At 31.9% G+C, this 26,916-nt stretch overlaps 2 protein-coding genes across 3 annotated transcripts in view; one reads left to right on the plus strand and one right to left on the minus strand.

Annotated features, from left to right (window-relative positions):
- The window catches only part of LOC106791518, a 74,055-nt gene that overhangs the window by 26,291 nt on the left and 20,848 nt on the right, over positions 1 to 26,916 (plus strand). The gene's annotated exons all lie outside the window — the stretch shown is intronic.
- The window catches only part of LOC106791519 (cytochrome P450 4C1-like), a 15,412-nt gene continuing 4,807 nt past the window's right edge, over positions 16,312 to 26,916 (minus strand). The window contains exon 11 of the mRNA XM_014757201.1: positions 16,312 to 18,132. Within this exon, the coding sequence (XP_014612687.1) occupies positions 18,127 to 18,132 (6 nt within the window). The 3' untranslated portion in view covers positions 16,312 to 18,126. The remainder of the gene's footprint in view (positions 18,133 to 26,916) is intronic.

Genomic DNA, 26,916 nt, shown 5'->3' on the forward strand with positions numbered 1-26,916 from the left:
CCAAGTTCCCTGTGATTCCGTATTAAGAATTATAATTTTGGACGAGAGAAATAACTAATGAAATTATTATATTTATAATATTATAGTAAATTTATAAGTCTGTAGCTACTTTTTCTTGTAGGTTTCCACAAGATGAAACTCTCCGAAAGGTACGGTGTAATGCAAATTTTTCATCTGCTAAAACATTAGTCCTCTGTAGTCAATATTTTTCGAAGTAATGGTTTTTCTATCCTTCTGGTGGCACAAATTGACAAAAACGAATAGGAAGGATCGCTTCCAACAAAATATCATTTTGCGATAACGAAATTAGTGACATTGTTCAATTATTTGTTACTCTAATGATTGCTTTGCATTCCCATCGTGCATATAATTATTCGTTTCAATACGTTTGATTCATTTACAACAGAAAAGAGGATAAACAAAAAATGCAGCATGAGGGTGTTTCAGTGCAGAAACACAATAGGAATAACTGACAGACAATATCAGTGAGGTATAAAATGACTAGCCAATATTCTAACATTGAGGACAGCAAATTATTTTAAAGCATGTATATATAGCATCTATATTAAAAATTATATTTCAGAAAATTCCATTGTGTAACGGAAACTTTTTAGACTTGTCAATCAATGGAACTTGAATTTTAAATGTTTCTCAGTTATTCAAGTCATCGAACACCAAACATGAAATTAACATAATTTTAAGAATCAATACCAATTCTGATAATGAAACGTTAACTCCAACTTCAATGATGGGAAACAAGCTAAATCAAGATTCATGGACTGTATCTGATTACACAAATAATGTTGTATACATTGGAGGATTTGCTGGCAAAAGTATCAAAGCATTTGGAGTGTGATATATGCCTGGAGAGTCTAATCCAAAATCAGGTCTTTTGGGCTTGTAAAGAATAAAAGATCAAGGAGGATTACTTTCAGGTTTGGACAACATGGTAAAACATGTATGATAACTGAAAAAATTTTCTTTTTTTATTGTCGAGCTCATTACTACTATATTGGTTAGTTTTCTGTCCGCATTTATGATAATAATAATCATGCATTTGAGCAAACCATCTCATCGGATCATAAAATGCAGCTTTTTTAAAGCTTGTGTTAAAAAAATATTTTAATATCAAATTATTAAAAAAAAATGTAGGAGCATTTAAGCATAATTCAATCTTATGACTTAGAATCAAGTATAATAATTTATTATTTTTCAGAAACCGTTAATTTGATTTAATATTCTGTCTATAAAGTTGTATAATTACAGTATGCATATATTCATTGCAATATTTAAAAAAAATTAGGTTTCAAAAAATCCGTCTCTAATTATTAAATGTATTACAGGTATAATAGTGCACAAATACATGATGTATTGTAAATTTTTTATTCTTTCGGTCTTATTTGAGCTGCAGAAAGAAAATTAGGAAATTTGACAGATAATAACAACTGATGAGGTTGAGTTGTCGCCTACCGAGCTCTCTAAGTTCTGTATCATTACTCATACACAGGTACTTCCCTTACTGCGAAACTAGTCTATGCAGAAAGAAATAGAACATGGTTTCTCTATTCTCTGTCTTTCTCAGTCTACTTTTATTACTTTTATTACTGTTTCAAACCCGTATTCAAAATCTGTATATAGAAGATCCATGCCACGAACAGATGTAATGCTTAACATGGTAAAAAAGAAATTATTCCGTTATTACATTTTATTAAGAAAATATAGTTTCCATTTGGGATACATTGACAAAATTTAATAATGCTATTTTACTTTTTTTTTTCATAACACCTCTACATTAGATTAATTTTCTTTGTAAGCTTTGCGATAAAATTTATATCTCTTATAGTAATATGATCATGAAGTTTCTCTGTAATTTCAAGATCATCTCCTAGTTTCTTGAAGCAGAAATAAGAGTAAAACAATAAATTTATTTCGATGAATAAAAAAGTATTATTTATTTGGGTAAATATATATATATATGTACATATTACATCTATCTCTTTGTATACCGTTTCTATTTCGTAATAGATATACACATTATATACATCATTTTCTAAGACAGTAGTGTGCATAATTACTGAATGAGCAGCAGCTATTTCTTTCTTTTGATGATGATTCTTCACATTTTGTTGGGATTAATTTTTCTCTTGGATCTATCTAAAGAATAATATGATATTGTGTTTTAGCCTTATTATATATTACTATTCAGATATTTACATAGCAATTATTATTTCTTTAAATATCTTTTCGTTTATTTCCGAAGTATCATCTTCATACTTCAATTGTGTTTCATAATCCTAGCTTAATTCTTCTTTTACAATTACATCCGAACCAAAGTAGTTTGTTTCATTATATTTTTGAGCTTCATTATAATCCTTCATTAAAGAAAAAGGAAAAAATGAGAAAATATTAAAATAATTGTATACATATTTAAAATGAAACAGAAAGTTATTCTACATTAAAAAATATCTATAAACTACATACTTCTTGCTTGTAAGAAATATCTTTACAGCTTTCTTATCTTTTAGGTTTAATATATTTTATAATTTAATTCTTTTATTCGTTGTCATTTGTTTATTCTTTTTTATTTTTTCAATCGCTTGATTTATCTTTGAAAAACTGTCTTCAATTCGATTGAGTTTTCCTTCCATCTCGTTTATCTTGTTTTCACATTGTACAATCATTTCTTCTTGTTCTTTGATTTGAATATCATTTTGTCGAGCACCATTTGCGATAATAATATATTTATCTTTTCTTTCATTTAATATATAAACTTTTAAGTTTCTAAAATATTATTTATAATAAAATATTATAAATTACCAATGTATTGTTTATTATAATTACAAAATGTTAAACTAATAATTAATTACCTTTACATGATCTTTCTTAAAAGTTAACTGTGACTTTATTTCTTTCATATAATTTTTCGTTTCTTCATCGCAACACAGATCCTTTATTTGGGAAGTACTACTTACTACATTATTTGAATTTGTTGGTAGTTCCACTTGGATTCCAGCATCGCAGTAATTATTGTCAATATATCTATTACAAGTAGATGTGGATTTTATATATTTAGAATCGAATGGCATATTTATTCTGTATTCTTCATCGACCAATAAAGATTCATCTGAATTTGTTTCACTAACATTTTCAATTAATTGTGTATTTGGTTGTGGTACTTCAAGTTTTATCTTTCTGCTTGCCACGCAACTTTGATGCCTAGGTGAAGGCCCCTTTTTGTCGAATCGATTGGAGGGAAAATTTTTGGAACGTAACTTGGACTTTTTTCATCATCTGATTTTTTGCCACCGATAAAATGTACGCTGCATATAGTATGTCATGGTTTAGGAGACCATGGCGATCCATCGATACTAAAATAATTAAATAAAATAAGTTATTAAATAAACTGTTTTCAAAACATAATTAATTCAGTAGGATTGCTCCCACAGGTAAGGTTAGTTACATATTTTTGTTGATAGCGGCTATCCACATGTTTCTTCGATTTAATCCCTAACGAACTGATGAAAATCTGTAAAATTTATATTCGCTGTTTTTCTAGTATTATTGCAATTTTTTACACAACAATAGCGATCTATTTCGAAAATGTGTTTAATTATACAAAAAGTACAAAAATTTTGGAAACAGTATTGTATTCGATATATGGCGGTCCCGAAATGCAGCACGTTTCTAACCAAAGCATGCGCCTCGTTTGACTTCGTTGGACTTCGTTTTCCCCCACCCTATAGTCCGCACGGACCCATAGTCCATTGAGGATTACATTGAATAAAAGCAAAGCGTATTTTTCGGCAACACTGCTACTTGAAGCTCGATAATTAAATGTTTATGTACTTTTACTGTAATGCAATAGCCTTAACAAAGGGGGGAGATAGGTGTACAGAATTTAATTTTTTTTTTTGTAAAACTATTCAAAAATATACTTCTAAATTTTCCACTAAAAATTCCAATTGGTTCAAAAGTTACAAGCGATTAAGTGAGCGTCCCTCGTTCATGTGTCGGAGTGGTCGAACTTTTTTTCAAACGCTAGCTAAGTAAGTTTTCAACCAATCAATTTGAAATTTGGTATATAGTTTTTTTTTTATATCAATACGCTCTATTTGAATTTAAATTCTAAACAATATCTTTGTTTAAAGTATTTTTTTATGGTAAAAAATGATACAAAAAAATGGGAAAAAGTCATGCTTTATATTCACACCCCTCTAAAAATACCAATTATCAATTATTTTTTGAGCGAAGTGAAATTCACATAGAAAAAACATATAGAAAAAGTAAATTCTCTGCGCAACTGATTTGACATAAAAATTGCGGCTTCCAAGATGTACACAAACTGCTCAGTCGGATGGCGATTTACAATGCGTGGCAGTTAATATCTCCGTTATTTTTTGAGGAAAATTTTTGAAAATTTCAGAATATATTCTCAAATATATATGTACAATGACCTCACGATATTAATAAATTATATAAATTCCTTATAGTCTGGTCAATTTAGACATAAAAACAGTGGTCAAATAACAAAAATTGCCGGAAAGCCAAATTTTGGTGGAGAGCTATAGTTTACCATTACAAATAAAGTCTTAAAAATCCCCATCGATTCTATGTGTGCTTAAAAAGTTATTCAAGGTCAAAGGTCAAAATTTGAGTTTTTTTGGATTTTGCTTGAAAACGGTAAGTTTTATTAAAAAAAACTTTAAACCAAAGTTGTAGATCTTAAAATTCTCTACAAAAATTGTCCTTATGATTTCTTTCCTAAGAGTTACCATTCCTGAGATATCGCGATTCTAAGAGTCACATTATACTTGATATGCACATATAAGCCACGTATATACATATTAGGTACTTAAGCAAGTATAAATACCTATTTGTGTCTCTTTTATATATATTATACTATCCTAAAAACATTTATTCAAAAGATAGCCATTCCCTAACTGAATCTCCTCTATGCACGTGGGCTTGAAAAACATCGGGCTATTCTATTGTCCGTAGGTCTCGTTCATATACCTGTTTCTTTTAGTGCTAAAGGTTCAGTTCAAGTGAATATACGTACTTATTACAAGCGTCTACCATTTAGGTTATATGTGTTATTTTATAGCTCTAAAAAATGTCTCAGTTTTGCTTTATTTGCAATAAACTTTTAACTGAAGATAAAACAGTTGTGGTTTGCAGAAAATCATACACCTGGAAAACTTCAATTTCTGCAGTGAAAAGGCAACGTGAGGAGAAACAGGCTAGTACTTCAAAAATAAGTCCACCTACCTCGTACTAGAACGCGAGTAAGTGAATCAAATTTTTGTTTTAAAAAATATTGTTTATTTTGTGGCAATGAAGCCAATGAAGAAATTGAGAAAAAGAAAGCACAGCATCTTCGAAAAAAAATTTGTTACGTGACCACACTAAAATTCAAAGAATCACTGTTGAAATTAGCTAAAGATCGTTCTGATGCTGTTTCAAAGGCTGTTCTTGAACGTATTAATTTTGAGTATGATTTAGTCGCTGCTGATGCAAAATACCATGACAGTTGTTACAAATCTTTCTTAAAACTTAATACTGGTGGTAAAATTGGCCGTCCACAAGATGAAACTATAAACTCTGCGATGGAGATAATTTTTCAATTCTTAGAAACGAGTGATGATTGCCAGTTTTCGTTGGATGAATTAAGGAATGTTTGTCAAGATGTAGCTTTAGATGACAGAACTATAAAAATACGATTGAAACTGAAGTATGGCAGTAGAATTATTATTACAGAGAAGTCTGGAAAATTAACAWTTATTTGTTTTATTGACAATTACCAASATATTTTAAGTCAAGTCTGGTCTGATAAAAAACACTTGGATGAAAAAGACAAGGATATAAATAAAGATATTCCCGAATCATTATCATATTTTTTGGAACAAGCCATTTTAAAAAAAACGCGCCAAGTATACTACCTCACTGTTGGTGCGGAAATGTGTGCATATCATGTATGATGTGACTCTTAGAATCGCGATATCTCAGGAATGTTAACTCTTAGGAAAGAAATCATAAAGACAATTTTTGTAGAGAATTTTAAGATCTACAACTTTGGTTAAAAATTTTTTTTTGATAAAACTTACCGTTTTCAAGCAAAATCCAAAAAACCTCAAATTTTGACCTTTGACCTTGAATAACTTTTTAAGCACACATAGAATCGATGGGGATTTTTAAGACTTTATTTGTAATGGTAAACTATAGCTCTCCACCAAAATTTGGCTTTCCTGCAATTTTTGTTATTTGACCACTGTTTTTATGTCTAAATTGACCGGACTATTATGTGTTGAAAAAATTCATGAAAATCACTGTAAAAACGCTGTTCTCTTCCCCCTTTAAATGTAACGACAGGTAGAGGGTGTAACGTTAGTGTGCCATTTTTTCCGTTGATATGAATCAATTGTGAGTTAGTTAGTGATATTGGAAATCTTACAAAAGCAATAAAAATATGAAATATTATTATTCTGCAAAAGAAAAAATAATGATATATCGTTCTTTTTACTTCCGAGAGATCTTAAAAAGTGATTATAATTTCTAATTGTCAAACATGATCTGGAAGCATGCATTTTCCTCATAAGACAATTTTTCAAACAAAAATATAAAGATCTTTTTATCATACAATCGATAATTTTATTTCGACACGGATGAAGTTTTCATTACATTTGTGAGATCGGCAACAGGACAAATTTTTCACAATTTCCTAATATACGAGCGCAATTTTGAAACGTCCTGTATTTTGAAGACATTTCCAAGTAAATACCAAGGTAAATAAATTGCAGGATAACAACAGTTATGTAAAAATGTAACATAAGAAATAAATCGAACAGCATATTTTTTGATACTGTTTCGGACCGTGAAAATAATACTCGAAGATGCAGAAGAAATAGTGATGAAACCTTCGGCTGACAAATCCTTTAAGTAGTGTCGACTTTTTGATGTGGGTAACACATGCGTTCCTGTCATAACAAACGAATTTCTTTTTCTTACAAAAGTTTCTCTCGTTGCATACTATCCACTATCACCTCCACTAAAAAAGTTAGCGTTCTGCATCGATAGACGATAGAGGTAGATTATTTATGTGTTTTAAAGTAATTTAATTATTAAATGCGGTGGTGATTAATATTAAATAATTGTGAATATCTTCAAAAACATTGATTGTTTCCCGCTCAAACTAAGTTATCTTAAAGAGCTCTAAAAAATAACATTTTTTTCATCTGACAACCGAAAAAATTGGACAAAAAGATAACATAAAGTTAATATAAAGATCTCTTATGCGCCGTTTTCTGACGTCGGTAAGAGCTCTAAAACCCCTCATATCCAAAAGTTAACATTAATATAAGATAGAATTTGATATTTGAATAATTTTATTTTTTTTATAGTTAATACAATTAATAGAGTAACTTACATTGAAATAATAATTATTATAATTAAATACAAAATATAATGAAAATAAAAAAATTCTGTTAATTTATAAAGGGTACAAATAAATTCAAATTTCTTGACTTTGACTTAATGCGGTCACCAGCATGTTGGAACCATGATTTTATAACTGCTTCAATAGAAGCTTTATCAGTCCTATTCCATCGTTGCATTATAACTTCTATAAAAACAAAAAAAAGTTCTATAATACTTTATAAATATATAAGCCATCCTCATAAATTTTAATACATTAAACATTTTCGCGTCTTACAATATGGCCCAAAAATTCTGGTGTAATTGAAAGTATACTTCTGGTGTAATTAAAAGTAGATTTCATTTTACAATTATATAAAACTATTAATATAAAAAAATTTTTTATACTTACTTAATGAATAAATTATTTAAAATTTCGAAATATTTTCACACTATTAAATAAAATAAGTAGGTTTAAACTTTAAAGAACAATATTAAACTTATTAACCCTCGTCACGTGGGTATACTTAGCCGCGGAATTACACATGCAATGGGCGTTTTTTCGTGAATCTCTCGGGAGTTTGGTTAAATGCAAAGTGTTGCTTAGCAAAGTAAGTACCACCAAGACATCTTTCACAGTTATCTTATTGATAGCGTTTTAATCTCAATAATCTGACTTCAGAAAAAAGCCATCTAAATGATATCTTTTGACTGACAATAAGTTCTAAAAGATATCGCTATAATATTAACATTAAGATATCTTTTTGATTTTGATGCTGAGCGGGTTGTGAATATTAGGAAAAAAAGTTTTTTTTGAGGTTAACTCTCTCTCTCTCTCTCTCTCTCTCTCTCTCTCTCTCTCTCTCTCTCTCCCTCTCTCTCTCTCTGTGGTATGTATTATTTGTTTACATTATTTATAAATTATTTTCTACAATAATTCTTATTGAACTATCATCTCCTGCAGCATTTCGACCAGTATCAGTATACTTTTAAATTTCTGTTTAAGTTATCGAAATTCCTAAAATGAATGCAGAGAAGCAAGCCTATTACTATCGTAACAAAAATTTCTCTAAATAAAAGTATTCAGCGCAAAAAAACGTGGAACGTTGTAAGGCATATAGGCTGCAAAAAAATGATAGCACAAGCATATGAAATTTTATGTACTCCATCAACTTCGAATTTACTAATGATTTCTGGACCATCGTCTCAGCTTGTGATTAAGAGTGCAAAAATTGGTATGGATCTAGATACATCTTTAGCGTGTAGCAATTATCGTCAATTTGATACTTTGAATTGTCAAAGTCTGCGGGTTCACTCTGGTGAACTGATTGATACAAAAATTTCAAATTTCAACATTGAGTGAAACTTTGTTTGATAATAAGGAGTCTGTTAGTATACCAAATTTCTATTGTATAATTCAATACAAACGATCAAATGTTCGAGCTAAAAGAGTTGCTATCCATAAGAATGCGAATGATACAACTAACATTGTGACTGCTGTTATCGATATGACTGTGAGACAGTCTGACTTTGTTAGTTCTGCGATGTCATCAATGAGTGAATTTTGTATAGCGGAGTGTAATACAGAAGATGATAAAAAAATTGCTTTAATAGCAATTTATATTTCTACAAATAAAAAAATTAAAGATATTATTCATTTCTTCAAATGGGCACTATTTCCATATACAAAAATTGGAGGGGCATATTTGGGTAGAGGATAGGCTACCGATGATTTTAAGTGGAGATTTTAATGTTAATTTCAACTCAGAATATTTTGATGTAATTCAACTTTTTACGTGAAGATTTAAATCTTTCAATAAATAACGACCAAACAGTTCCTACAATTAGATATAGTACTTCGACTGATGCTGTATTTATACGACATTTAGATCACGTTTTTACTAGACAATTTGTATCATATTTTAGCTACAATAAGCCTCTTGTTCCTCACATGTCCATTGAATCACAACCAGATCAACTAATGGACGTGAATTAATTAAATGTCAGCATGTATAAATTGTATATATAGTATAATAATATAGTAATAAAAGTTTTTGAAGTTATTTTTAGTTATGTAAATTGTCAACCAGAGTCTTTATGCCGCAAGGCTTTTCCCTAACAAGCGAATATACTTTGTATTTGCTCAACCAAGTATTTTATTTCTTATTTTAATTAAACCATTCTTCGTCCTCATTATAGTTTATCACAATCGCCAGAGGATTTCATGTTGGAGAAAAATGCGCAAAATATAATGTATAAATAAACGTTATTTAACCCTTTAACTTGTGCGCTCGAGTAAATTCGAGCTCGTTAAACAGGCCAAATTGTGCACACTCGAGATAATTCGAGCGCCGTTGTATTTTATGCTGCTATAATTTTTCACACTCGAATATAATCAAGAATTGAAAATAACAATGTGAAAGTTAAGAAAAAAAGTCTTTTTATTGATATTTATCATTTACATAGGATTGTAAGCTATAAAATTTATTTATTCAAGAATAAATACAGCCTTATATACAATGTTCTAAAGAGTGCTTTTTTACATAAAAAAAAATTGATTTTCTTTGGCCGATTTTTTTTTAAAAAACCGGAAGTTAAGGAATTAAATTTCCGAGATTAAATCGAGACAATTGTAAAATGTTTGTTAGGAATTTCAGTATGTGCTCGAAGGATGGTAAATGAAGAAACAAATGCAAATCAAAATGTAAGACGTTGATCACACAAATTTCTCAATTTTTTTGGTTAAATTTCACAATTTTCTTAGTAAATATCACTTGAAGGTAAACATGTTGTACAACGTTGGATTTGTTTTTTTATAAGCTATAGGAATATATTGTATATATATAAGACAATTCCTTTGTCTTTGTAATCAAGGTAACTATGGTTGAATAATAAGTACAACGGTTGATGCTAGTTTAAAGCTGATTTAACAATATTTACAGCGTTTCTTTAAAATGATTAGGATAAATATAACTTGTATAAATACAAATTATTATTAACAATAAGATCTCTAGGAATTTACATCTCGTCTCACGTAGTTACGACTCTCAAGTGCCACGGCCAGGTGAATTGAACTTGGTCTGAGTGTCGAGCGGTCCCCCCTAGCGAATCGCCTTACAGTTTGGATTTATCCCCAAACTTACATATATATATATATATATATATATATATATATAGTATAAATATGCTGTCCCATTTAAAAACAATACGGTGACCTTGATATCTCGACAAAAATAACCTTGAGAAAAACATTCGCCCTTTTACCATAACGACCCCTCTGTATAGAATATTTTTTTCCTCTGATATTTTTTTCTATTGTACGAAATAAACGAAATATTTTAGGCGCTCGCGCGAGTTACGCATAAGACATATATGTATATATGTATATATGCATACCACCTGTGATATTTTATTACAAAATATTGGCTAAAGTATAAAGGAATACCAAATGCCAAAAATATGTTTGTTTTGACTCTTAATTTATCTCAGAAAATTAGATAAATGAAATTTAAAAAATGTATAATAACTAGTAATACAGTTATAATTATATACACAATTATAAATGAGTCAAATTTATACGTAGCTCTGTACACATATTTAATTATATTGATGTGTACACTAGAATAGATATATTAATAATATTCTATACCTAATTTACATTTCTAAATGAAATTATTTTGTGTTAGGGGTGTTATGTCCTAACTGAGGAATATTATTAATTAGTAAAGCCGCTCTGGATTCACCGAGTTTAGCTAGGACCAGGCAGGTTCGTTTTTTCCAATGATTAAATAGCAATGAAGAGTAGCAGATTATATGAAAGGATTATGCAGGGAACGAAAGAATGATGATGAATTGAGAAAATATAACAGGGTTATGAAGACTGTAAATTTCTAGAGCTTTGATTCACAAAATATTTAATAATGAAATTAGTTTGTTACAAAGTTTAATGTAGGCAAAAACCTTCGAATCGTTTACAATTGTGCCGGGAGTGCTTAGGTTGCTCTTGTGGTCTAGATCTCCACCAAGTTATGCGAATTTACTTTGAGATTCCAAATTGTAACGAAAAAATTTCGAAATTGAAGATAGAAAGACCATAAAGTAGACGTTCACTCTCAAGAAAAACGTTAATCATTAAGTAATAATCACGATAACGACGACTCAAGAAAATGGTAATTAAGTAATGATCAATAGTAACGTTAATACTCCAGAAAAATATTAATTAGATAATGATCGCGAGGGCGATACTCTCTGAGTTTATATTGGCCAAAGGGTCATCATCGCTTCCAGAACATTTTTACGCACACATACATCTTGCGTACACATGATTCTTCTTATAATTATGTAATCATTCGTACTGGCCTTCAATATTTCGATCGCTAATTAATATAATCTTCTCTCCCAATATCCAAATCTTAATTATTTATCGTTTAACAATGTTTCCATAATTTCTCCCTCAGGTTAATTGGTATCATATAGGTATTTGAATGCACTTTCGTGACGTCCTAAATATTAAAGAACTATGATAGTAATCATTTCCATAACGCTTCCCCTTCAATTAATTCAAGACAATATTTCCGCAGCTTCTCTCCCAGGTTAATTTGTGCTATTACGTACCGAAGATATCGATTATTATACCGAGGAATCGTAGTTAATAATTATTTCTTAAATATTTCTCATTCAATAATTCTAGATCATTTCGAGAACATTCTACGCGTTTCTTTTAAGTTGGTATTATTTTGAAGATATTTTATCGATCGCATTACTGTTGGTTTATTTTAACATTTCCGTTCCGAAAAAGGTTCATGTAGCCGATTTTTCCTTATGGTATACTTAATAATATGCATATACTCGATCGGTTTAGAGTTGGTATCGCTAATTTATTGTTAGGTTTTAGGGGGTGACCTGGCATAAGCGATGGTCTCTTCTACTTTTCATATGGTGACTAATTCTAAGTAGGAACTTTATTCTAAATGAACGTGCTCCGACGCCTATGTCTTGTAAGATTTTATGGCTCGCAATGACGTCTTTGCGAGGATAGGAGAACGTTGGTGGGCCTCGACTGTTTGTCTTCCCGGCCTTATTTTGGTTATGCATCCTTGACTCTGATTTTAACGCTCTCTGATCCTCCCAGTCGCATGTCCTGCAGCCCTTTTATCTTCGCTCGTGTTGAAAGCCAATAGTCAAGAGTGACGGCTACGTGGAGTTTGTCAGGTTTCCAAGTAAACTTCTAATGATTTATTATTTCGTTTATATTTTCGAGCGATAGTCCTATTGACAACTTGGCTCTGAGAATAAGTATTATTTGTTCCTTGTTAATAAAATAAGCGTAATAAGTTCGTCCTTTATTTATATTACTTTTGTAATTGTTTTCATAAATTTTTATATTTACTACTAAAAATGGTTTCTATTGTCTTATATGTGGATTACTAGAATAATGTCTCTCATTACTTATTTTATTTTACTGCGAAAAAATTTAAGAATGAAAACGTAGCGGGACGTCACACCTGTCTCCCCCCCCCCATAAAGTCATCGCTTTACGATAACTTTATATACCGCCAGGTATTATATTTTACAAGTCTGAAATTCTACTATGAGGTTCTACAGCGGCAATTATTTCTTTCGAATTGTAAAGTGACGGGGGTATTTTGTATATTGCACGTTCTTTGACGTTCTGGTTCCCAGCTCGTTGTCCGAAGGTGGTAACGAGTAGATAGATGAATGCGTTCTAAGCAGCCCCAAATAAATATATACCGCAACCGCAATCTGAATGTAAATCGTAACCTCAAATGATCGTATTTGCTATCATTTTTATGATAGCAAATATGATAAATATATCGAATATTCCAGAGGTTATCGATCCGAGATTATTAGATCTACCTTAGAGTTTTCTGCTGCATTTCCTACTATTTTCTAAGAGCTTTTCTTTGCTCAGTAGGTCAGTTGACGCAGTTCAGGTGATTTTAGCCGCCGTTTGGACTTTGATGTTGACCCACAAATCGCAAGAATTGGAGTTTTGCGATCTTTCACAGGTGCCATCGATCGTTAGACTGAGTGGCGACGCGAGTTGGTTTACTATTAACTCTTATTGTTAGTCTGAATAAATTTTTCGCCGTTTCCGGAAACTAGAGTACCAGGGTTATGTATGTCGTTGTATTGGTGTGTGGATGGTCCGACTGAGTGTTCCGCAAGTGCATTGTGTACTGTTAAGAGGTAGAAATGCGTCCCGTAGTAGTAGACCATTCGAGTGTTTACGATCTTACATCGCATTACGAGTATTGGTATATTTTCGGTGATTTGCAATAATTTGATGTAGCCTCCCGTCGTGGTAGTTCAGCACTGGGTCGGGTTACATCGCTGACGTCGCATAGGGAGATCGTAAATACGTTAATTGCGCTGTTGTTGCAGTTGAAGCCAATAAAAGTTTTTGCAAGACTTATTTTTATCGTTAATATAAAATACAGAGAGATCATTTTTCATTGAAATTTTGTCAATATATTTCTCTACAAAAGCGAAATTTATTCCTGAATTAATGCTAATTAATTCATTATTCTAATTTTTATATCGTTTTAGCCTATCTATATGAACCTTTCTAGTTATTCCTTTTTCGGTATCTATTATCACGTTGTTGTTCTCTAGTAATTCAAAGGGGTTGTTATACGTGTTTCCAAATTTTCCCTGCTTTACTGCCAATAGAAAGACGTCATCTCCGATTTTTAAATTTTGTTCTATTGCCTTTCTGTCGTAATAAGCTTTACTCTTGATCTTAGCTTTTTTTAAGTTCTGTCGTGTAAGAGACTGTAATAGATTTACTTCATCGAATTGATCGTTTTAATATAGGTTGTACGTGAGATCTACGTCTTCCTCTATAGGAGAGGAAAATGACGGTAATCGGGCAAGTTTAGCAAATACTGACTCATATAGCGTGTGCTTTGTTCCCTCATGTACACTGGTATTATAAGAAAACATTGCTGGATTCAATCACGCGTCCCAATCATTACCCTTACTATTTATATACATACATGTTAAGATATTTTATTAAAACTTGGTGGGATCTTTTAAACGACCCGTTAGATTGAAGGTGATATGCGGTCGTAGTAAATTGTTTGACATTACATTTTTTTGCTATTCTCTTAAATACGGTTGATATGAAATATTTCCCTTGATTGGTAATAATGGCACGAGGAGCTCCAAAAAACCAGATAAACTCTTTATAAAAAGCTTCCGCGGTGGCGGCACTGTTCATTGTAGTTAAAGGGATAGCTCGAGAAAATGTAGTCAAAAAGTCTTGAATGGTTAATACATACCGATTTCGTTTACGAGTCATGAGAAGAGGTCCCACGATATCCGATGCTACTTTATTTCGATAAATTTCGATAAATTATATTTATATTTCGATAAATGTTTTCATGTTTTTCAAAAAATAATGGTTTCTAATGCGTCAATAAGTTTTGCTCACGTTTTTATGACTGCTACTGGTAGATGAGTGATATTTCTGTAATTTGTCATTTATTTTATTTGTTGTAGCAGTTGTAACTAGTAAATTGCACAAATAATTATGGGTAAATTTGTTTCTGATAATATTTCTCGAAGTTTCTTTTCTATGGTTCTCTCTAAGGAAGATCACCCATGAATTTGGTTTTAGAAATACTTATGGTTTTAATTCCTAATTCGGTAACTACATCAAATAATGATCTTTATGTTTCAATTATACTTTGCTTTTTAGGAGGATAGTCTTTTGGCACTGATATCAGTTTCTTTTCTCATGTAATGTTTTGTAACTTTAGTTCTTTCGGGYATGATGCTTTTATATATTGGCAGCATTTTATTTTCATAGAGTTCCAAGGCACCTTTATAAAGGAGTTTGCCTTGGTATGATATGAATATTCCTAAATTATCTTTTCTGTTTTTCAAACAATCCCTATAATCAATCAATTGAAATAGTKAACTGTGAGCTGTAGGATGGGAGATAGCATATGGGTTCAGGTTTATTCAGGTCTGTTGAGCTAGAGAAGGAAAGGCATGGAAATGTAGAAGATGGCGGTTAAGTTTGGTGGGGATAGATTAATGGCGGTGAGAGGAGTATCGAGGGACTCACGCGTGCTGGGTTCTTCGTCGGATGTCTTGTTCTCATTCGTTGGTTTTTCTGGTGGAGGGGAGAATAGGCGTTGTTTCTTCTTGGAGTGGGAGGATGATAGAACGTCGCACCTCGAACGAGTGTTGACGGGGGCGACTATTTTACTATTTCCATGTTGTTTGAGGTAGTGCAATGGGCTAATGGTGGGGATGTTGGTTGAATGGGAACAGTAATGCCATCGGAATTTTTTCCAAATCCTTGGCTTTCATTATATCCGAAACGTAACATTATTTTCGATATTTTTCCAGATATATTCCACGGAACTATTGGTTTTACGAATGCCACGGGGTTTCTAGAGAGTACGTCTGCGTTTAGATTTACTTTTCCCGGTTTATGTATTATTTCGATTCATATTCACTTAATTGTAGATGCTAATACCATAATCTAGAAGTTTTGTCTTTTATTGATGCTAGCCAAACGAGTGGTTTCTGATCAGTTATAATTTTAAAATGCTTTCCATATATATAAAGTCTAAATTGTGTGATACAATGTAAAATTGCCAACATTCCTTTTCTATTGTCGAATATCGTGTCTCGGCGGACTTTAATAAGCAGGATGTGTATGTGACCGGTAGATCTTTTTTTATGTCGCTTTGACTGAGAACGCTTGCCACCGTGTAATTCGACGCGTCGGTTGTTATTATGAAGGTTTGAGTGAAATCAGGGTATTGAAGTATGGGTTTCAAGCATAAGACTTCTTTTAATATTTCGATTAATAAACTAATGTTTTTTTTTTTTTTTTATTTTAAGTAAGATATTTTGATGGTACCGCAAAGCACTACTTGCTGAACGGGATCCGACAAAGATATGACGATATTTTTATAAATAATTAATTTTTTTTTTAAATGTTGCAGAAGTCAAGTTGAAAGATAATATAGAAACTCTGCGTAATCAGTTTTATATAATAAACTTAATTATTATAAAAAAAGAAAAATTATTAAAAATCCTCTTTTTTTCACGGCTCTGACTGCATCTCACCTCTTAATAAATTTATGTCAAATCCCGTGTCAATCAATAAAATTTCGATTCCTTGTTTTAACCATCCGTATATGAATATAGAAATACTTCACGCGTCTCGCGTTACATAGACATGGTCGGTTCCGTATTGCTTAATTGGCCCGCGCTTAAAAAAATTTATTTGGTTAAATGGTAGTAGGTTTGACAGGTCATGGGTAGGTGCTAGGAATTCGGGGGGGTTGGTTAGGACTTAGATTGGTTTTACTTCGGTTTTCGGCTGGGTTGTCTGGTTATTAGGTTGATTGGAATCGTAATTGTTTGGCGAAGGATATGTGTTATATCGATTTTCGGGGTAACGAGTGTATGGATTTCTCTATGGTTTGGGGAGGGGGGCGGGTATTATGTTGATAAAAATTCGGTCTTAAGTCGTTATTGTATCTATTTTCTCTGTCCATTTCGTGTCTAGTGTACCTGTCGTCGTAACGATCATTCCGATATCGGTTATTATTTCTATTGTAATCGTTACCAGTATTCTGTATTTTATAGAGTGATCGTATTATCGGTTTTTTTTATATGTTTTGGTCAGGGTATCTAGGACCAAAGTTGATTTAGATTTTGGTAATTTTGATAATTTTGCCTTTCATAATCCATCGTACGCTGTCTCTGTTTAATGCTCGCTGCCCTAATAATCGCGTCAGTTAAATCGCGGGGTGCGTAATGTCGGAGTTCTGATCGCGTTTCTTCGATAAAATTTTCTAAAATGTCTGCTTCAGCTTCCTCTATTAAAAATTTGTCCGGGTTTGGGTATTCGTCTTTCAAAGCGTCTACACGCATATTGTATTATGCTTTCGCCTCGATAGTTATTTAAAGTCTTTTCGGAAGAGAAAGTTTTTTTGATTGTTAATAAGAATGACTACGATTGGACATTCTACACTGAAAAATAATCTGTATACGTTCCCCGATTAGTTTCAGTTTAAAGCTTTTAATTATTACCTCAATCGGAAATGTTTGTAAGGAGTGCGAGCCGCATCTTCGCACGCGCGAGCAAAATCTTACACAGATATGTTATGGCCGTTGAATTCAGGAATCAGGTCAATTATTTCATTCGGTTCGATGAGTGAGTTTTGATTATAATCGTGAATTTCGGATTGAGGAAGGGGAGAGGATGATCTAGTGGAAATTGGGGAAACCGGGTGGGGTAGTTCTGTCCAGTTTGGCCCTTTCTTCCTTTATCTTCAGTACTTGTGAATTCTGCTTTTCTAACATTTCTAATTTCTCCGTTAATTGTCTAAGCTTCTCGTTAAGTTGTTTGTTCTCTGCCTCTAACGTCTTTCTCTTCTCGTTAAAAGACCTTTCTTTCTTTGCCAATTCCTCTATTAACTGTTCTATTTCTTGTAGGTTCAATAATTTCGTTTGGCTACAAGTTACAGTCGCCATTTTGATCTGTTGAGATTGTTAGATTTATTTTCTTTAAGGTTAAAGTATATTATTATAATATGTATAAGAGGAAAGAAAGTAGGGAACTTAATATAACTTCTTTGTTGCGTAAGAGTGTGCCGTGTTGTCAAGTTGAACCGATTGAAATTATCATCTGATGTGTGGTCGTATCGAAACTTCTCGAATATTCTAAAACTGAAACAAAAGAAAGAACAAAAGGATGATAGAAGGGATAATCTCTATATATAGGCGACAAAGGAACAGCGAGAGTATATGGTTTTAGGATTAAACATGTATAGTTTATGGTTTTTTGGTAATATTGGTTCGTTTTCGGGAATAAATGTGTACTTCATATATTTAATTAAATACTACTTCTATAGATATATATTAATATCCTAATTATTCTTAACACATTAACAGCCGCCAACGTACGAGATATTCAACGCCTGAGCGCCGGCACCGTAGCGGCCACTTAACGTCCCAACGCTGATCATTGAAAATCCTCAAAAAAATATTTAAAACATCGGCGTAACCATAGCAAGTTAATAAAAATCGATCTGTAAGATACTCATATCAGCACAAAAAAATCTACACATCGAGCAAAAACCCGCTTTATCCCGCGGCCGAGACTCAAGCGCAAGACTCGGAAATCCACGTTTTCGCGGGACCGGCTGTTAATGTGTTAATATTATCGCTATCTAATTTGAAAAAACGAACTCGGGTCCCACTTCTGACGCCAGTTTTGTTACGTCCTAATTGACGAATATGATTTAAATAGCAGTGTTGAGCCTGTTTCAGCTACTCTCCTTTCACCGAGTTTAGCCAGAACTAGATAGGTTCGTTTTTCTAATGATTAAACAGTAATAAAAGATAGCAAATTGTGCGAAAGGATAGGAAGATGAAGATAAATTGAGGAAATGAGATAGGGTTATGAAGATTTTTGATTCCTGGAGTTTTAATTAACAAAAATACGTAAAACCATCAAATTGATTTTTTACAATTTAACAAAAATAAATTCTATTTACACCAAATTAAAAGATAAGGTAGATAAATTTGACCAGTGTACAACTTAGTGTACAAAATACCATGTGAATGTGACAAGTGTTATATAGGACAAACAAAACAGAAAATTAAAAAAAGATTAGATCAGCATAGAAATGACTGTAAACCTACTAATGTTAAGAAAATTAATATCACCGCGTTAGCTGAGCATCATTTTAAAATATGACATAATTTTAAATTTGACGCAGCAACGATTTTAGATTTAGAAGACAATTGGTATAAAAGAATCATTAGTGAAATGTACCACATAACGAACAATAATACAGTTAATTTTAGAACAGACACAAATAATTTAAACAACATCTATAACGGAATTTTTAAATTTAATTATAATAAATAGAACACCGGAATAGAGGGCACCTTAACAGTGAGGATATCTAGACTAATAAACACTAGTCTAGATTGAAACAGTTTTGTTGAGTGTTCAAACATAACGGATCAAGAGATAACGAAGTTTAGATGTATAGTGTTTTGAATATTACTACAATGTATGTCTGCTTAAATAAAAAAGACGTTGAACTTTAGAGACTAAGGTAACATCTAATATTTTATAATGTATGGGTCTATTTATTAATAATTAACAAGAATATTTAATAATGAACTTGATTAATTACAAAGTTAGATGAAGATAGGAAGTCTTTGAATTGCTTGCGATTGTTCCAGGAATACTTGGGCTGGTTTTATGGTCTGGATTACCATCAGTTTGCGCAAATTAATCTCAAGATTCGGAATCGTAGTGAATTTAAAATAAAAGACCGAACACTCAAAAATATCAAATGTAGAGTAAAATAATGACACACAATAGTAATGTTAACACTTTCAGTAAAACTAATTAGTTAATGAAGCTCCGAGGGAAATGCCTTCTGAGTTTATATAGGTAGAAGGCCCTTCCGTGGAGGGGATGGCACAAGTCCTCACTCTCCGATGCAAACTAGCCCAAGTATTCCCGATATATCATCGTTTCCAGATAATTCCTATGCACACGTACATTTGAGTATACATGATTTTCTTATCTGATTACATTATTATTCGTATTTTCCTTCGATATTTTTATAGGTTATTTAATATAATTCATTTTTTTTAACGTCTAAATCATAATAAGTAGTCCTTTAACCAATGCTTTGTAATTCATCCCTTGATAGTAATTACATAATCAATTTGTAATTCTTTAAATCTCGATTAATTAATCCTTCAACAATATTTTTATAATTTCATTCTTAGATCAATTTTGTAACCATTCCTTCGATATTCGAATCTTAATTGATTATCTTTTAATAATATTTTCGTAGTTTTTCCTTCAGGTTAATTCATATCGTACAGGTATTCAATGGTTTTCTAGATGCCGAAGGATCGTGATTAATAATTACACCGGCACAGAACACAAAAAAGTGATCTGTACATTTGATCAGGCCCACCTACCGACATGTATTTCAATGTGCTGAATCCAAATATGAGGTCCGTTTTGCTCGTATACCTTTAAAATTTCGAGTAAATCGCTAATTTGATGTAACGAGTAATTCGATAACGCTGAATCGAATGGTGCTATTTTTTTTGCAATCGGATGTCGCGTTTTTGAGAAAAAGGGTTGAGCAGGGTTATGATTATTATCTTATCTCAGAATTTTTAATCGAAAAACATTTCAAACAAAAGTTGTAGACAATTGAAAAATACATGAAAAATGTTCTAAGGTGTATCTTCGTATTTGCAAAAATAAGCGAGAAATATTGTTAAGACGTGATTGTAAGAGTGGAGGCCAAGCCCCGCCTCTTCGTCGGTTTTTACACGTGACCGGGCTAGTGTGCGTCCGAGCGTTCGTGTGTACTAATACACAAACGAAGGGTCCTTCGGCTATTTTCTGGTCCCAAGCTCAGATTATGGAGGAGGGTTCAGGGGATTAGGCTAGCATCCCTACTCTCGGTAAAAACAATCAAGCGTTCTCGGAAAAAGCAATAAAAGCTATAACAGGACGAAGTCCTAATAAAAAGAAGAAGAAGAAGAAGAAAAAGAAAAGACAATTAATAATATATAAAAATAGCATTACGATCTTACTATCCAAAGTGTATCCCACTAATTTCTGTATCAGCGGTTTGCGAATTCCTATTGTGACGTCCCGCAACGCAAACCTTCCTTAAATTTTTCGCAGTAAAATAAAAGTTAACTCTAAGTGACATTATTTTAGTAATTTATATAAAAGACAACTGAAAGCATTTTTAGTAGTAAGTACCGAAACCAACTGAAACAATTGCAGCAGTAATATTAATAAAAGATTAACTTATCAAATCCATTTTTATAAAGAACGAATAATAATTATTCTTAGAACCGGGCTGGATTTCATTAACATACGTATTTTTCAGCGATATGGAAGCAATGACAGTGAATCACTGTAAAGTTACCTAAGAATTAGACAAACTCCATACGGCTCCTATCATTAAGGGGTTACATGGGTTTGGGACTTTCAAAAAAATCAATTTTTTTTATCTTATTTAATTCTACAACTTGTCTAGAATATTGTTTTAAATTTTGAAGTTGATAGGAGTAATAGTTTAAGAGATAGAGCCTTGGGAAGTTTCACTTTTAAAAGGTTCTTTTATCGTCACAAAAACTTTAAACTAAAAAACTTTTTAAAGTCAGTTGTCAAGATTTCTCTATTGACTATTTCAACTATTTGACCGATCTTGATGAATTTTGGTACACGTCTTCGAGATACTATTGACAAGGACTTGGACGAAGGATTTTTTTTTATCAACACACAACTAATTTTAGGAAACCAAAATGTGGTGCAAATTTTCGCAAAATTTGAATGTTCTTGCCAAAAACGTTGTCAAAAATCCAAATTTCAAGTTTTTCTTCTTTCCTTCGTCCAAATTCTAGTTTTAGGTATTTACTAAAAGACCCATTTTTTCCACTAAAAGACCCCCACCGTTCATGAGTTCTGCTGTCAACGCGAAAGCACTTTTTTCGGTAGGGTCACCGGATATGACGTCGCAATGGCTGAGTTTTAGGTATTTTTCAACAAAAATTTCAGAAAATATTCATTAAATATGTATCTTAAATGTTATAAAAAGTTTGAATAAGAATTCCATTTTTTATATAAAAAGAAAAATTGTTGAAAATATGCTATTTTTTCCTGGTGTAAACCCATGTGTTACTCTTAACCATTATCCGGTAACACGTGTTAACCATAAAATGCAGCTGGGAGGATCAGAGAACGTTGAAAACTAAAAACAAAAGGATCGGAAGAATCAATATTCTCCTATCGTCTCCAGGACATCATTGTCGCCATGAAATCATGCGAGACATAGGCGCCGGAACGCACCCATTTAATCAAGAATTTCCATTTAAAATCTTTGCCTCACGAAAAACTTTGAAACCGTCGCCAATGCCGGGGCATCCGAAGCCCGATAATAAACTAGAGATAACACTTTAAATCTTTCTCGGAATGCAGATGTCAAAATAAAGCAACCATTATCCGACCGATAGAATAAACCCTAATATAAACAACTCTGATCTTAGAGAAACGTGTAGAATTTTTTCGAACGATTTGAAAGGAAGAATATGGAATGTTCTCGAATAGTTCAGGTATGAATTCTCGAAACCAGGAAATATTAAAAACGAATATTGCATTATGGTTACTCGACGTATAAGAAAATGAAAATATTCACTTGAAATATAGAAATATTGCGAAAAATAATTAGATAGGATTTGAATATTGCGAGAGGAAGATTTACGGATTATTATAAGAGTGAAACTGTCTTCCGTTGTTAACGCGAGAGAGAGCGGACGTGTACAGTGAACGGTCCCGAAAAAAGAGTAGTAATTGGATAAATTAAATGATAAAGAACAAAACCACTGAAAATAAAAATGAGTGTAAGTTAAGAAAGTGAAGAAGTAGCTGGAGTGTAGGTGAAAAGTAAGCAGTTTAAGTGAATTTCAGAGATTAAGCGAGATTAGAAAGAAGGTAGAAGCGAGATTGTAAATCGGGAAAACACGTGCCAATGTAAAAAGAGGTTGGAGTAAAAGGAAAATAAAGAATAAGTAGTAATGGTGAGTTGTGAAGTAAAAGTCAAGAAATCAATGATTAAACAGTGTTAAAATAAGGTGAAAGTAAGAAAGGTGCAGTGACGGGTGAAAGAAAAAGTGAGGTTAGAATAGAGTATAAAAGTGTTAAGGGCGGCAAATTGAAAAAGGTAGAGAAAGAAGATAAAGGTAAGGATAGTTAAGAAAAATTCCTTAAAATGCGGTAACTGATAAACCAGACGTCTAGTGTAGCAAATGAAATCGGCAAAGGAGATCTCTTGTTTATTATCTGTTATATAGTCGGTAAAGAAGTTTTCTGTCTTAGAATTTAAAAACTACACCGCAGAAAAGTTGGCATAGGACCTCAACAGCAGAAAAAAATGAATAAGTACTCTTAATTGTCTACCAATTCCTCAATCAAAATCCATAATTGCTCGTTTTTTAATTAATTATTTAATTAGTTATTAATAATTGAAAATACAAAAACGTTTTATCCTATTTCTAAGCAAAGCAATGAAGTTTTCTATTGTTTTTTGTTTTCAATCAATTGCTCACTTTTTGTTTGTCCGGCTTCTCAACTTTTATTAATTAATTATTTAATTTAAAAAACAAAAACATATAATGTTGATTTCTTAATAAAATTTATATCGTTAGGAAAAAATAAATTCACACTTCTTATCATACAAATGCATTTTTTTTTTTAATTATATTCCTTATAAAATTAATATTAAATTCTTGATGATAAAGGTTCATAGGGAACTTGGACATGAAAAGAAGTAGAACTTAATTTAACTAAGTTGGACGTTTCGTCCCTTTATTGGGACTTCTTCAGCAACTTAATCTTACATAATAAAAAAAGACGCTGAACTGTAAGATTAAGTTCGTCCCTTTATTGGGACTTCTTCARCAACTTAATCTTACATAATAAAAAAAGACGCTGAACTGTAAGATTAAGTTCGTCCCTTTATTGGGACTTCTTCARCAACTTAATCTTACATAATAAAAAAAGACGCTGAACTGTAAGATTAAGTTGCTGAAGAAGTCCCAATAAAGGGACGAAACGTCCAATTTAGTTAAATTAAGTTCTACTTCTTTTCATGTCCAAGTTCCCTATGAACTTTTATCATCAAGAATTATAATTTTGGACGAGAGAAAATACTGAATTAATATTAAATATTCTAGAAAAAATAAAAAAAAAATTTCTATTAAGCTTACTTCACAATAATGAAAAAAAGAAAGGTACATATACTTGTTAGTTCTGTCGAGATAAAATCTAGATACCAGCGACATCAGAGATACACGCAGCGTCGCTATTGTAGATTACTACACTACTACAGCCAAAGGAATCCGTATCTATGTGAACTATGTGAAATTTCAATCCGCGTTTTTTCGCAAACAGCTAAATACCTACGCCAAGTTTAAGGGCCCAATGAATTTTCTCATGGAATACTACAAGTGTGCAAAATTTGAAAAAAATCTAAAGTGTGGCTCTCTGATCATTTCCTTGTAAAACCTAGACTTTAAGGGGAAAAGAAATGATACTAATCATCTATAAAAATATTAAAACTAATCATGTAATCATTTATACTCAAGCGTATTTGCGTGTAAAAATATTCTAGAAACTATGATGCATCAGGAGGGTTGGGCTGGCTCGTGTCGAAGAGTAGGCCAAGAATCATCCCCTCCACCAAAAGACCTCCGGTTCCCATAAAAACACGGAGGGCATTGTCCTAGCGCTTTCATTCGCATTTTTTTCTTTAATTATTAGCTTTCATTCTCGTTCATATTCTTGATTAGTAACTTCATTAATTTTTGCTTTAAGTATTTTTTTTGTATCTTCGAAATGAAATTCTCTTCGATTTCATATCCCAATATAAATTTGAGTGAATTGGTGGAGATCCAACACATCGACCAGCCCAAGCATTCCTTTTTTTTGTTTGTTTCGTCAAGAGGAAAAACTTTCGTAGACCCCCTGGGCCCGGTACCCAGGGGAGTGTCGGATTCAACCCTTCTGAGGATATATCTCAGGATCAGTCTGCCTACCGACTAAAAAACCTCTCGATAATGTTACTTACTAACATGCAAAGGAGGGGTAGGTGGAATTGAGCTCTAGCGTAATACACATTCGTCCGGTACTCCTCCCAGGTGAGTCAGACCGGATTCACCTGGCTCACACTCATCCATTCTCATTCATACCTATCTACATCTCACGCACTCGACAGGGGTTAATAAACCTCTGGAGGAGAAGCTACGACTACTATATATTAAGTCGGTGCGTATGAAATGAGCCGTTTATTTTGAAAGTAGCCTAAGTCCATTTATACTTAAATTGAGATAATTAAGGTTTTGTGTTTCAATGCAATTAAAAATATTCATACAGAATACCAATGAGTTATGCTGCTTAAGTGTATCTAAAGGTGTTAAATTTACAGTTCYYATTAAAATAATGGCAATTATTAAGTGAATAATATGCGTTTTCTTACCAAGAATGGAGTCAGGCCTCTTTCAAAATTAACAACCAGATTCGTTATAAAATTTGAAGGAACCGAAGTCCATTCAACATAATTTAAGATGCTTCAAATTAAAAAAAAACAATATTCATTTTATTTTACATATCTTTATAACATTTTAAAAACATAAATTATGCGATTCAAAACATTTTTTACAAACATAAATTACAAAACAATTTTCTACTCATCTACATTTTGTGTATGTATCGTGACGTATATCGTAATAAGTCAATTATGTCCTTGAATTTTGCGGTTGTAATTTGTTTGATATCTTTATACAGTGGTGTTAATACAATATTTTCGAACTTTCTTGGTCTACCCCGACGTGGTAATAAATTCAGGATTTAAAAATTTTCGTTCTAATTCATTAATGTCTTATAGAAAATTTTATACAATTCATTTTTGACAAAACGCATCCAACATATTTTAAACCAGTTTATTGGTTCTCCGTTAGAATTCTATATCCTTTTAAAAATTGCTTCTTTTAATAATGTTATTAATATAAAATCTTTTTGTGTTTCATTTTATGTACAATAAAGTTATTACCTTTCCGACACTTTTCAATAATATTGTAATAATCTCGGGGGACAAACAGTAAATTATTTTTTTTTAATGCCATTTCTACCACACAAAAATCTCTATCATTTGGTAAAAACGAATGTCCTGATATTATAAATATGTGGTCTATGATTTCCACATTATTTTCAATAAAAAATAAAACACCCATGGGTGAAAGAACTTCTAAAATTTAGTATTAAATTTTAAGTTTTATATTTAATTGTAAGTCCATAATATGTATATTGCGTAAATTTTGTTTAACTGCATTAATTAAACGTACTGATTATTCAACTAATGCAACTGTCCAAAAACTAAGGTTCACTTGTTAAATACTAATTAATTAAAATTACCTTCAAGACTGCCCTCGGACATTATCAATGATAAATATCTTAATTTAAGTGTAAATGGACTTAGGCCACTTTCAGAATAAACGCCTAAGTTATTCAACTTACTCTGAAAACTTATGTGCTCAGAATTACCGTATTTACTCGGAATATAAGTAATCTTAAATGCTTTATTGATAGATAATTTGAAGTTGTACATATGACCATGGTTAACCGGAAATAATTGAAAAATGGAGTTAGGCCACTTCCAAAATAAACGGTTCAAATGTCGGATTTTTAAGTGAATATATAAAACTTCATATATTTTTTCAAAATCTGTTTATTTAATCAAAATAAACTCTATTTGTTTAAATACACTTTTCCCAACGAGATTATAATAACAAAGATTTCTGTCTTAATAGTCCCGGCAACAAAAGGAGAACTTGGAAAATTTAGCGGCCTTGTTAAAATTTGATATAATGGTAATTCGACGACGCTGAATCGAGTGG

This window comes from Polistes canadensis, unplaced genomic scaffold (assembly GCF_001313835.1).
Source record: "Polistes canadensis isolate GaletaPanama2010 unplaced genomic scaffold, ASM131383v1 scaffold_314, whole genome shotgun sequence".
Taxonomy (NCBI): Eukaryota; Metazoa; Arthropoda; class Insecta; order Hymenoptera; family Vespidae; genus Polistes; species Polistes canadensis.